General features: G+C 38.1%; 1 protein-coding gene across 4 annotated transcripts in view; it reads right to left on the bottom strand.

Moving 5' to 3' along the window:
* Window positions 1-8,926, bottom strand: part of BTBD8 (BTB domain containing 8) — an 88,686-nt gene extending 79,760 nt beyond the window's left edge. For 3 of the 4 annotated variants that reach the window (XM_063106426.1, XM_063106427.1, XM_063106425.1), the window contains exons 1-2: window positions 8,826-8,926; window positions 2,720-2,917 (exon numbers count right to left, since the gene is read on the bottom strand). In XM_063106426.1, the coding sequence (XP_062962496.1) occupies window positions 2,720-2,917; window positions 8,826-8,860 (233 nt within the window). In that variant the 5' untranslated portion in view covers window positions 8,861-8,926. The remainder of the gene's footprint in view (window positions 1-2,719; window positions 2,918-8,825) is intronic. The other variant, XM_063106429.1, reaches the window with a different exon arrangement.
* Between the last annotated feature and the right edge of the window lie 3,252 nt (window positions 8,927-12,178).

Here is a 12,178-nt window from a genome sequence, read left to right as displayed (position 1 = left end):
GGCAAAAAGCATGTCAACAAATAACTAAATAACTGGCATCTAAAAAATACCTAGGATCCAGGACATAAAATCACAAAAATCCAAGTTTGATTTCTCATAAAAGTCAAAGCTAATAATTGATACTAGCATAAGGACAGACATAAAGACCAATGGAATAGAATTGAGAGACCAGAAATAAACTCTCACATTTATGGGTGTATTAGTCAATTCAGACTGGCATAACAAAATACCACAGACTGGTGGCTTAAACAACAAAAATCTATTTCTCATAATTTTTGGAGGGTAGAAGTCCAAGGTCAGTGTACTAATATGGTTGGGTTCTAGCAAGGGCCCTTTTCCTGGCTTTTGGATGGTGCCATCTTGCTATGTCCTTCCATGGCACATAGGGGATGAGGGGGAGCAAACTCTCTGATGTCTCTTCTTATAAAAGCACTAATTCTTATGAGAACCCCACCTTTGAGAACTCATCTCAACCTAATTACTCACCTGCCAAAGGCCCCATCTCCAACTACCTTCACACTGGGGGTTAGGGCTTCAACATGTGAATTTTGGGAGAAGATAATTCAGTCCATAGCAATAGGCAACTGGTTTTCAACAAGGGTATCCAGACCATCCAATGGGGAAAGAACAGTCTTTTCAAAAAATGGTGCTGGGACAACCAGATATCCATTTACAAAAGCAAGCTCAAAAGAGATCACAGACCTAAATGTAAGAGCTAAAAGTATAAAACTATAAAATTCTTAGAAGAAAATATCTTCATGATCCTGGATTAAGCAATGGTTTGTGAGCTATAACACCAAAAGCACAAGCAACAAAAGAAAAATGAGATAAGCTGGGCTACATCAAATTTTAAAACTTTTGCATTGTAAATGATACCATCAAGAGAGTTAAAAGACAACCCACAGAATGGGAGAAAATTTTTGCAAATCATATATCTGAAAAGAGTCTAATATTCCAGAATATATAAAGAACTCTTATATAAGTCAACAATATAAAGACAAATAACTCAATTTAAAAATGGGCAAAAGATGTGAACAGATAGCTCTCCAAAGAAGATATAAAAATGGCAAAGAAGCACATAAAAATATGCTCAAAATCATTAGCAATCACGCAAATAACAAATGAAAGCCACAATGAGTTCACATCCATTGGGATGGCTATAACAGAGAAGACAGAAGATAAACAATAAGTGTTGCTGAGGATGCGGAGAAACAGAAACCCTCATACATTGCTAATTGTAATGTAAAATGGTACAGCCATTTTGGAAGAGTCTGGCAGGTTCTCAAAAGGTTAAACACAGAGTTACCATATGACCCAGCAATTCCACTCCTAGGTATATACCCAAGAGAAATGAAAATACAGATTCACACAAAAACTTGTATACAAATGTTCACAGCAGTATTATTCATAATAGCTAAAAAGTGAAAACAACTTAAATGGCCATCAACTGATAAATGGATAAAGTGTGGTATGGCCATACAATAGAATATTATTTTCCAGTAAAAAGAAATGAAGCACAGAATGGGAATTAAAACTGGTTTCTCCCATTATTTAGCTGGTGACAATTCTCTAATTTCATCAAACATGAGTCCCTTAAATTACTGAAAAGTTCAGCTGATGTTCTATTTTCAAAAATTTTGACCACATGCACGTTACTATGGTCTGTTTGTGTCCTCCCAAAATTCATATATTGAAACTTAATCCCCATTGTGGTAGTATTTAGAGGTGGGGCATTTGGGAAATGATTAGGTCATAAGGGCTCCACCCCCATAAATAGGATTAGTGCTCTTACAAAAGAAACCTGAGGGAGTTTGTCAGTCCCTTCTGTCATGTGAAGACACGTAGAAGGAATTAGCCCTCACTGGACACCTAATCTATTGGTGCTTTGATCTTAGACTTCCCAGCCTTAAGAACTGTGAGCAATAAATTTCCGTTGTTTATAAATTACCTAGTCTAAAGTATTTTACTATTGCAGCCCAAATGGACAAAGATATAAACCATGAGAATAAACACAATTATGATCTCATATTTTTACAAACATACATAATTTATTTAAAACTTTGCATACCAATAATACAGAAATCAGTATGTAGCTGGGCCGGCCTGTGGCTCACTCAGGAGAGTGTGGTGCTGATAACACCAAGGCCACAGGTTCGGATTCTATATAGGGATGGCCGGTTCGCTCACTGGCTAAGTGTGGTGCTGACAACACCAAGACAAGGATTAAGAACCCCTTACCAGTCATCTTTAAAAAAAAAAAAAAAAAATCAGTATGTAGCAATGGTTCTCAACAGCGTGTAATTTGGTTCCCCAGAGGACATCTGGCAATGTCTGGAAACATTTTGGTCACAACTAAACATCCTAAAATGCACAGCACTGCCCCTGCAACAAAGACTTATCCAACCCAAAATGTCAATAGTGCCACTATGGAGAAACCCTGGCGTAGAATAACTCATTCAAATTGCCAGAGAGCACACCATTAATTTCTCCTCTCTCAGGATTAGTCCTCTACCAATACTAAGCCTCTAATAGTAATACTTAGCCTCTACTCAGTAATTACTAAAGTAATTTGGAATTTAAATGAATAAATTTTTCTTATCAGGTTATAAAATAGATATGAAAATACATGAAATAAAAACATATTTACATATACATATGTTTTAAAAATAAATTATATATTAAACATAAATATAAGAGGGAAAAAAAATAAAGTACTTACTGCAAAAATGTTCTAAATTCTGAAGCTTCGACATTCTCCACAGCAACAGGCTCACGATTTGTTAAATCATTTGATGTCTGTCCAATAGTATGAAAATAGAAGTCAGGAACTCTTGCTAAAAGGACTGCTCTGTGTGCTTTGAACAAAGTATAACCTATAGAGAAAGTAACATCTGTATGGATTTCTTCCCTTAGAAGCCTATAAGGAATAAAAAGGAATCATAGTTTAATTAGTGGTGCTAAGAAATGTATAATATACTTATTCTTATAAAATAGGTTTGAAAATAACACAGTAAAAAACACAGAGGCAACATAAAATAAAAATAATATAAAAATGAGTTTGTTCTCAGTTCATTCTAAAGAACACTGTTTAATATTGGCTTAGAATCTAATTTTCTAAAATTTATAGTGAAAACAAATGTAATTTCTCTAAAAGAGCAGGATCACTTTTCAAAATATATCTTTTTCTTATGAATTCCTTCTAATAATAACAAATTTTATTTTCTGTTACTTACATTGATTTTCCTTTACAATGTACCTTCTTTATATTTATTTTGAACGAGAACACAAAGTCAACATGGTCGTTGACTATTGAAAAGAATCAATTAAAAAAAAAATCTTACTAAAATGAAAGCAAAAAAAGTAAAGAGTCAATACAACCAGCAAACTGGACTTAACAACAGACTACTGAGATCAGAAACTGGTACACTTTGTTCTGACTAAAGTTAATTACCAAGTCTGAAATGCAGGCTCAGCTGTCAAGCATGTGACATTTGAGCTCTTTTCCATTCCCCCCTCCCACAAATAGAATTAATCATGTTCTAATCTATTATTAAAATGATGGACTCATGGGGTAAACCCATTCAAATCACTTTACTAATGCACAGACTGATTACATGTATTCATAGAGTGATAAGAGAACAAAAATCAACACAATAGAAAACTGTCATAATTTAATCTTTTGTCTCTTTGTGATAACTGTATATTTTTACTTTCTAAATACTAAATACTTCATACTTCATATCACTATAGCAACATCATCAGCAAGGTGTTCTCAGAGGACTTCTGTATTGCAGGATATAACTGGCAGTCACACCAGTAAACTATAGGAGGTACAAGAAATGGATAAAGAAATCCATTACAGTGAAAGCTTGGAAAGTTGCCAATGACACTCATACTCCCTAACGACCAAGTTAATGGCTCTTTCCTATAATCCCATCACACTCAGTACATACCTCTATTACAGCACTTCTGTCGTTACATCATTATTATTTTTATGTATCTTTCTCCCTACTAGACAATGAACTCCCCAAGGGACAAAACTGTATCTTCAGAGTACAGCAAGAGCTCAATATCTGCTTGTTGAATGATCCTATTTTACCCTAAACAAAACAAATGCTTCAGAGCACAAAAGCTTTCAGAACATTGGAAATGAGCAAACAGATGCATCTTAGTTTGGTCAATATTTTCATCAATCAGCTTTTTCATAAGTAATTTTCAAAGTTATGCAAAAATGTGTTGGTCTCTCAAAATCTAGTTAAAAAATCAAATTGTAAAAACACTCAATTTGCTTCTCTCCCACCCATATCCTCATTCTCTACTCCTTCCCAAGTGAATAAGGAAGCAGTACAACCACCACTAAGGAATCCACCTTGTTCATAATAGATGCACATGGGTATTTGTTAAATGAAAAAAAGCTAATGTGTGTAAAAAATTGTTAATGTGAAAATACAGTGCTTTTTACTTTATGAAACCACCTGAATCAGTTACAAGTGTATCTTGTATCTGTTTCTGACTCAGACTGGCTTAAACATTAAGGGGGGTTTATTGGTTCATCTAATAGAAAAGTCTGGAGGAAGGACAGATTGGAGCAAAGTCTCAATGATGTCAAGGCCCAGCTTCCTTCCATCTATTTTCTTTGCCAACTACTATATTAACTGGTATTAGTCTGTTTTGTGCTCCTATAACAGAATACTACACAGTAGGTAATTTATAATAAACAGAAATTTATTGGCTCACAGTTCTGGAGGCTGGGAAGTCCAATACCAAGGTCCCAGAATCTGGTGACAGCCTTCTTGCTGTGTCATCACAAGGTGGAGAACAAGAGAGGGCCAGAGGGGCCAAACTCACCCTTTCATAATGGCACCAATCCCACCCATGAGGCTGGAGCCCTCATGGCCTAATCATCTCTTAAGGGTCCCACCTCTTAATACTGTTACAATGGCAATTAAATTTCAATATGAGTTTTGAAGGAGACAAAAATTCAAACCATAGCATAACCTATCTAAAGCATTTTAAACTGCTGATAAAACCCAGTTACCACTAAACATTTATCGGCCATCTACTATGTACTAATCACTGGGAACATAAAGATAACTGAAATATAATATCTGCACTAAAGGAGTTTATAGTATAGTAAGAAAACAAGGTCTGAAAATTAAGGAGGTGTGATATATTTAACAGCAAAAATAAGTAAATTTTTTCTTTCAAGAACATACATAAAAGAAGACCTCATAGAGGACATGAAAACCAAATGGGATTTTAAAGATTGAATAAGAGTTGGCTAGGAAAGCAAGGCAAGGTAGGAGGGAGTTCTTGGCTCCATGTCCTTACAAAGATATCTGTGAGTGTGGAACTACAAACTGGTCAGCAGAGGGTATTGAGAGGGTTAGAAATGGCAGATGAAGATGTAGGGATAAAGAAGAATAAGAGGCAAAGAGCTTAACTGTATTCTACAGGTGAAGGGGAGTCACCAAATGGTTTGAAACACAGGCAAATTTATTTTTCCCAAAATATCACCTGTTAGTTGTGTAGAGAAGGTATTAAAGAAAAAAAGAGAATGAAGATGAGAAAACTATTGCACAGCACAGATGAATGATGGAAAGGGCTTGCGCCAAGAAAGGATCAATAGTGATAAAGAAGAGGGGAAGGAATTAAAATACTTTGAAGTAATGAAATTGGCAGGAGTTGGTGACAGGATGTAAAAGGTAAAGAAATGGGAATAACCTAGGACCTCTCTCAGATTTGGCTTGGATAACTGGGTGTTGGTGATGCCACCAACATTTAATCTGTATCTGCTAATCCAACTTCCCTCTTCAACTCCAGACATATTTCCAATTGTCTCCTGGATATAGCTTCCTGAATATTCATTATGCATCTCCCTTTCAATTGTCCTCTTATTTGGGGTCATCTTCTATTCTTCCCTTTCCCTGTTCCCCCATGTGTAATCAGTCACCAAGCCCATCAACTGTTCTATTTCCACTGCCATCATGTATCCCTCAACTACTATAAAAGCTCCTAGCTGGTCTCCTTGTTTCCGATTTCTCTCTCCTCAAATTCAAGGTCCAAGTAGGTTAATCCCCAATGGCTCTCCACTGCCTCCAGAACACATTCTAAACATTTCACTGAAGAAAGGTCTCGGTGATCTAGTCTAAGTCTACCCATTCACCCTTATCTGCTGTCACTTTGATCGCCTGCCTTACCCACAATCTCCTTCCAAATAAAGCTACGAAATTCATTTATTATTTATATATGGCCCTGGTTTGTGCCACATGCTTCTACGCCTTAATCACATCTGAATGGACGGCGGACTGAGCCACTAAGTCAACAGCCAATGTGGTTGCTAAGTAAGAGAACACAAGCAGAGATGTTGTATAATAAACAGGGACCAACTAATGGCACCCTTAGAGTGTTTCTGAACAAATCCATGGTAGAGTAAGAAAAAGAAATGGGTAAGGAAAGAAGCAGGTGAAGGTGAAGATAAGTTTGCACAGCTACTGCAGAAGAGGCAGACTGCTTGGGTTCACATTGTGGCTCAAATTCTGGTCATGTAACCTTGGGCAAGTCACTTTGTCTCTGTAGCCAGACTGCCAAGATTTTTATTCTGATTCCATCACTTTTTTTTTCTTTACACCCTCACTGTGGAGATCACTTAATGCTGTTTCCTCATGTGTTAAATAAGAATGATAAGAAGACTTACCTCACAGTTTTCATGAAAGTAAATAAAACATTACGTGGAAGCCCAGTGTCTAGCAAATACTAGGATGACAATAAATATTAGCTATTTTCTTTTTACAATTGCCCTTAATAACGGTCCATTTGTTAATGAGGTCTGATACAATTGTCATAGCCCAAGTAACTTTCCAGTTCTACATCAGATTTGGCTTTTTGACTGCTGAAACTGTTTCCTGCATTTCCCCACTTCTCCACATATTTCATCACCTCAGATAACCTAGGAATGTCTCTGTTCCTTGCTATTTGGAAGAATCTAATACAACTTGCTTTTCCAAAATAAATCAAGCCCTTTCCAATCTCTGTGCCTTGTAAAAGTCATTAACCTTGCTTAAATACCCTCTACATCTCCCTTTCTAATCTTTACCTAATCAATTCTTAATCAATCCCTGAGAGCGCAAATGTCGCTGTATAGAGCCTTCCCCAGCCCCTGCCCACCACCACCAGCATCACTTCTGTTTGGTCGTTACCTCTCTCTCTGGAATGTAAGCACAAACACCAAAGCACTGTCTTACTAATCTTTGATTTCTCAGGACCTAGTACAGGACTAAGTACATGGTTTGTGCTAGATACTTCATTAATATTTGCAGAACAAATTAATGATATCGCCGTGCTTGGAGATCAATTTACCATAGCATTTAAGGTGGTTGGGTGAGCATATGAAGCTCTTTTCTTAAAAAAAAAAAAAAAAAAAAAAATCCTGCTACACCTATTTTTCTTTGTTTATTACGGGAATTTGGGAGTTTAGGGTCCTATTCTCAGTTCCTACTAGGTCAAGAATACATTGTTCACCAGCTATACTTTTGACCTCATTTTCTTTACATAAATTAGATTTGTTACCTTCCTTAAATTCATAACACTTTAAGGCTCACAAAACAGCCCAAAGAACAAAGCCACTGAAGAGAGGGAGCATCTCATCCTTAGAGATTCACCCTACAAACAGAACAACTTGTCTTAACTTTTTCCATCTTTCCTATCAGTCTCCCACTGGTGGGGGATAAACCAGCATTCCCAGTAGACAGGCCCAAATCAAAGGGAATTTTTTTTTACTTTGATAAAATTCAGCATATAGCTACTGGAGCCTTTAGCATGGGTGATTTCTGACAGAAAGCACTTTTAAAAAAATGTAGAATGCTGCACAATTGTTAGTTATTAGTAGTAACTATATTTGCTCTAATTCAGTGGTTCTCAAAGTTTGACCCTGGATAGTAGCATCAGCATCACCTGGAACCTTGTTAGAAATGCATAATCTTGGGCCCCATCCCAGACCAATCATAACTATAAGCTGGAACCCAGTAAATGTGTGATTCAACAAGCCCTCCAGGTGATTCTGATGCACATTAAATTTTCAGAATCAATGTTTGGCTGGAATGGAAATTAGCTAGCTAATATTTCTAAGCTTCATTTTCCTTGTAAACTGAAATTACTTTAAGTGTAGCCCCAATAGCCTAAGATAGATATCCATGAGGCTTACAGAAGTTAAGCTTCAGGACGACCCTCATTTGCTTGGGTTCTCGAGGGAGCTGGGAGTTGCTGGGAGTTACAGAGTTCTAGGTGGAGAGAGGAGCCAGGTTGCAACCAAAAAGTATTTCTATTTAGGCATTTCTGGTAAGTTGTCGAAAGAAGGCTCGGAAGAAAGAAACCTCCAAGGCTCCAGTAATGTGTTTTATCTTGCTTCTTTCCAAAGAAACTCGTTTTCCTAATTTTATTTTTTTTAATTATATAAGTTTACTAAGAAATTGTGTAAGTTTCAGGACCTGGATGCACACCGACTTTAGCGACTTGCCTTTGCAAGCCTGCCCACGTTAGAATATTTTAGCATAAACTGGTGGTGCACATAACTGCTATTTGAATTTTTGTTTTCCTTTTGAAGCCGGTACGTGGTGTCTGAGGTGCTCGGCATTGGTAATTTAAGGCTAGCGAAGCCGCTTTCGGAGTAGTGGGGAGACTGGCGAACGTCCCACGGTAGCCCGAGGAGAGAACGAGGTGGAGAGGGACGGGGAGGCAGAACACGTAGAAGCCACAGCTTTGGACGCGAGGGGAGGGAGGTGGGTGATTTAGGAACTGAAGCAGTCAGAGTTCCCGCCTCCTCCTACCTGAGTAGATCCTGACTGAGCTGCTCCGACACCATCGCCTTCAGCCGGCGCCGCTCACAGGGCCCCTTCCTTTGCAACCCCTTATTGCCCTCCCCGCAGCCGGCCATGTCCCACAAAGGTACGGCGGCACCGCGCAGGCCCAGTAGTCGGCCTCACTTGCCCCGCCCAGGAGGAAGAAGGGGGCGTATCCAACCGAACGCTCCGCTCCTACCCGAACCCGCCCCCAAGGGAAAACGTGGACTCCCCTAGCCTATTTGTGGAAGGTCCTTAGAGCAGCCGGACCGCCACCCCCAGTAATCTTCGGGGCGCAGAAGCTAGCCGGCACGTGACCAGGAGGGCGAACGCATGCGCGCCAGCTGTGTTGACCTCTGCCTCTGGCACCACCGCCTCTGGTTGCACGTGGAGCGGGCAGGCCGGTGGGGCAGACGAATCCTCAGGTGCTTTACCCCGGCCCCTCTTCTTTGCTTTCCGGTTGCTAACCATTCATTTTAATGAACATTTTATTGAGGCCCTAGTTAATATCGATACGTGCAGCCTTTCTGTGCTGTGTCTTTCTTGTCATGTCTGCGCTTTTTTTCAACGAAAGCCTGGTTCACAAAGCCCACCCAGCGGCGAATCATACTCCCTCAATTACCTGCTTCTCAACTCTGAGGGATAAATGGTTTGGGCAAGAAAAATTGGGGGTGGGAGGGGTTGGTGAAGAACTTAAATTCTGCCAGTTAGAACAATCCGGTGTCCCATACAAAGGTTGTTTACAGCGTCTTGAAGACCCCCATCTCCTTCTTATGCAGGCAGTGGCTCATATTACTGCTTTTGGACTTGAGCTGACAAAAGTCATATTATAGCTCTTTGCATATAAAACCTTAGAATTTATGACCAAGAAGGAAGAAGGTAAAGGGGTAGGAGCAGAGCCTTTGATTGAGCTATAAAGTGGGTGAATTGATGAGCTACAGGATTTTGAATCTTTGCCCCGGGGAAAGTACCTGGAGTGAATATCATTTAAAAGTCTTTTGGTGTTATTTATTTGATTACTTCCTCCAAAGGAAGGAAACTCAACAGTTCTACTTTGTTCACAAGCTCTGTACAAGGTAAAGAATAATAATTGTTTGGAAAATATATGAACTTTGTACAGTGAGATTGGCCAGGAAGTAGCCAAGTTTCCAAATAATGCCCCCTCTCAAATATTCAGACACCTTAGTTCTGAAAAATATAGTTGGAAAGTTGACTCTTAATTACCCCTTTAGAAAAGAGGGGTATCAAAAGTAATATAATGAAAGCTAACAATTGAATGCTTATTGTGTGATGGACACTGCTCTTCCTGCTCCGTATGTATTAACTCAATCATCACAACCACTGTTTAGGTAGGTACTGTCTTGAGCCCCAATTTACAGATGAGGAAGCTGAGACAATAGAGGACAGTTAACTTGGTCAAGATCACACATCCAGTAAGTGGTCATCTAGCATTAAAACCCAGGCAATATATTAAATTCTTTTTGACAGGCAAATTTATTCCATTTACGTATATTGTTGGTGGGAATGTAAATTGGCGCAGCCATTATGAAAAACAATATGAAGTTTCCTTAAGAATTTAAAAATAGTACTACCATAAGATCCAGCAATCCCTCTTCTGGATATACCCAAAGGAAATGAAATCAGTACACATAGAGATATCCATGTTTGTTGCAGTGTTATTCACAATAGCCAAGATGTGGGAAAGACCTAAGTGTCCATCAAGGGATGAATGGATAACAAAATTGTGGTGCATACAATGCAATATTTTTCCAACTTTGAAAACGAAGGAGATCCTGGTATTTGTGACAACATGAGTGAACCTGGAGGACGTTATGCCAAGTGAAATAAACCAGGCACAGAAAGACAAATACTGCATACTCTCACTTATATGTAGAATTAAAAAAAAAAAAGTGAAGTACATATTGGGTAGAATGGTGGTGGGCAGGGATGGGAAGATGTAGGTCAAAGGGTACAAAGTTGCAGTTACGAAGGATGAGTAAATCTAGAGAACCAATGCACAGCATGAGGACTGTAGTTAATATTGTGTAGTAGAAATTTGCTAAGACAGTACATTTTAGTTGCTCATACCACACAAAAAAGTAGCTACGTGAGATGATGAATATGTTAATTTGCTTGATCAAAGTGATCATTTCACTTTGTACATCAAAACATCATATTGTTTACCTTAAATATCTACAATTTTTAAAAAAACAACCCAGGCAGTCTAGCATCAGGCTCCCTTCAAATTCCTGCGAGGTTTCTACCATGCCTTTTTTCCAGCTGATAAAGTAATAGCTAGGCTGCTCTCTGGCTGGGAATGGGTGACAGGATGACTTTTGGTCCATGTAATTCAATTCTCTTTAATTCTACTCAGACGCAACTTAGGCAACTGGCTATGTGCAATGATTAAAGAATAAGTACACTCTTCAAAACATGCACAAAATCGTGTCGTTGATGCTTCACAAAGATTTCACCAAGATTTTTTTACTTAAAGCAATATTTCTATTTTAATTAGTTCATCTCTGTAGTCACTTATCCCTTAATGTAAATGAGATTAGCATAATTTTTTTTCCTAAAAGACTTTTTGACCAGGAGGGTCCTGAGGAACTAGCAATGGGAGCTCTGAAGGTAAATATGGCTAAACCCATAATTTTGTTCAGGGTTATCTTTAACTGTGATCCTTACGTATGAAAAATAAAGTTAGGTAAAATTGCCTTGGAAAGCAAAACTTCTTACAAGGACTCCAATTTCGTGAAAGCAAAATGATTTTTGATGCATTATTTTTCTTCTTTAAAAATGTTTTAATATGAAAAATTTTAAACTTGCAAAGGAGTAAAGAGATACAATGAATCCCAATATGCCCATTACCAAGATGAAACAATAATCAAGAATTGGGCATATATGCTCTAATGATTCTTCTTTCCTTCCTTTTTCTTCTCATCTTTTCTCTTTTCCTTTTTCCTACTAGAGTTCTAATAAGTAAAGCTTCAGAAATTATTATTTGACTTTACTCCTACATACTTCAGTGTGCATCTCTTTAAAAAATGAGATGTTTTCTTACAAAACCATAATACTAATCTTATCCCTTACAAATTAGCAATACTTTCATTTAATATTTAGCCTGTTATGAACTGAATTGTGCCCCCCCAAATTTATGTGTTGACATCCTAACCCCAGTGTGACTGTATTTAGAGATAAGACTTTTAAGGAGGTAATTAAGGTTAAATGATGTCATTAGGGTGGGCCCTAATCCAATAGGACTGCTGTCTTTATAAGAGGAAGAAACACCAGATATCTCTCTCTCTCTCTCTCTCTCTTATTTTCTCTCTCTCACTATCTCT

Source organism: Cynocephalus volans, chromosome 8, assembly GCF_027409185.1.
Source record: "Cynocephalus volans isolate mCynVol1 chromosome 8, mCynVol1.pri, whole genome shotgun sequence".
Classification (NCBI taxonomy): Eukaryota; Metazoa; Chordata; class Mammalia; order Dermoptera; family Cynocephalidae; genus Cynocephalus; species Cynocephalus volans.
Note: the sequence above shows the minus strand (reverse complement) of the source record. Positions and strands in the feature narration are given on the sequence as shown.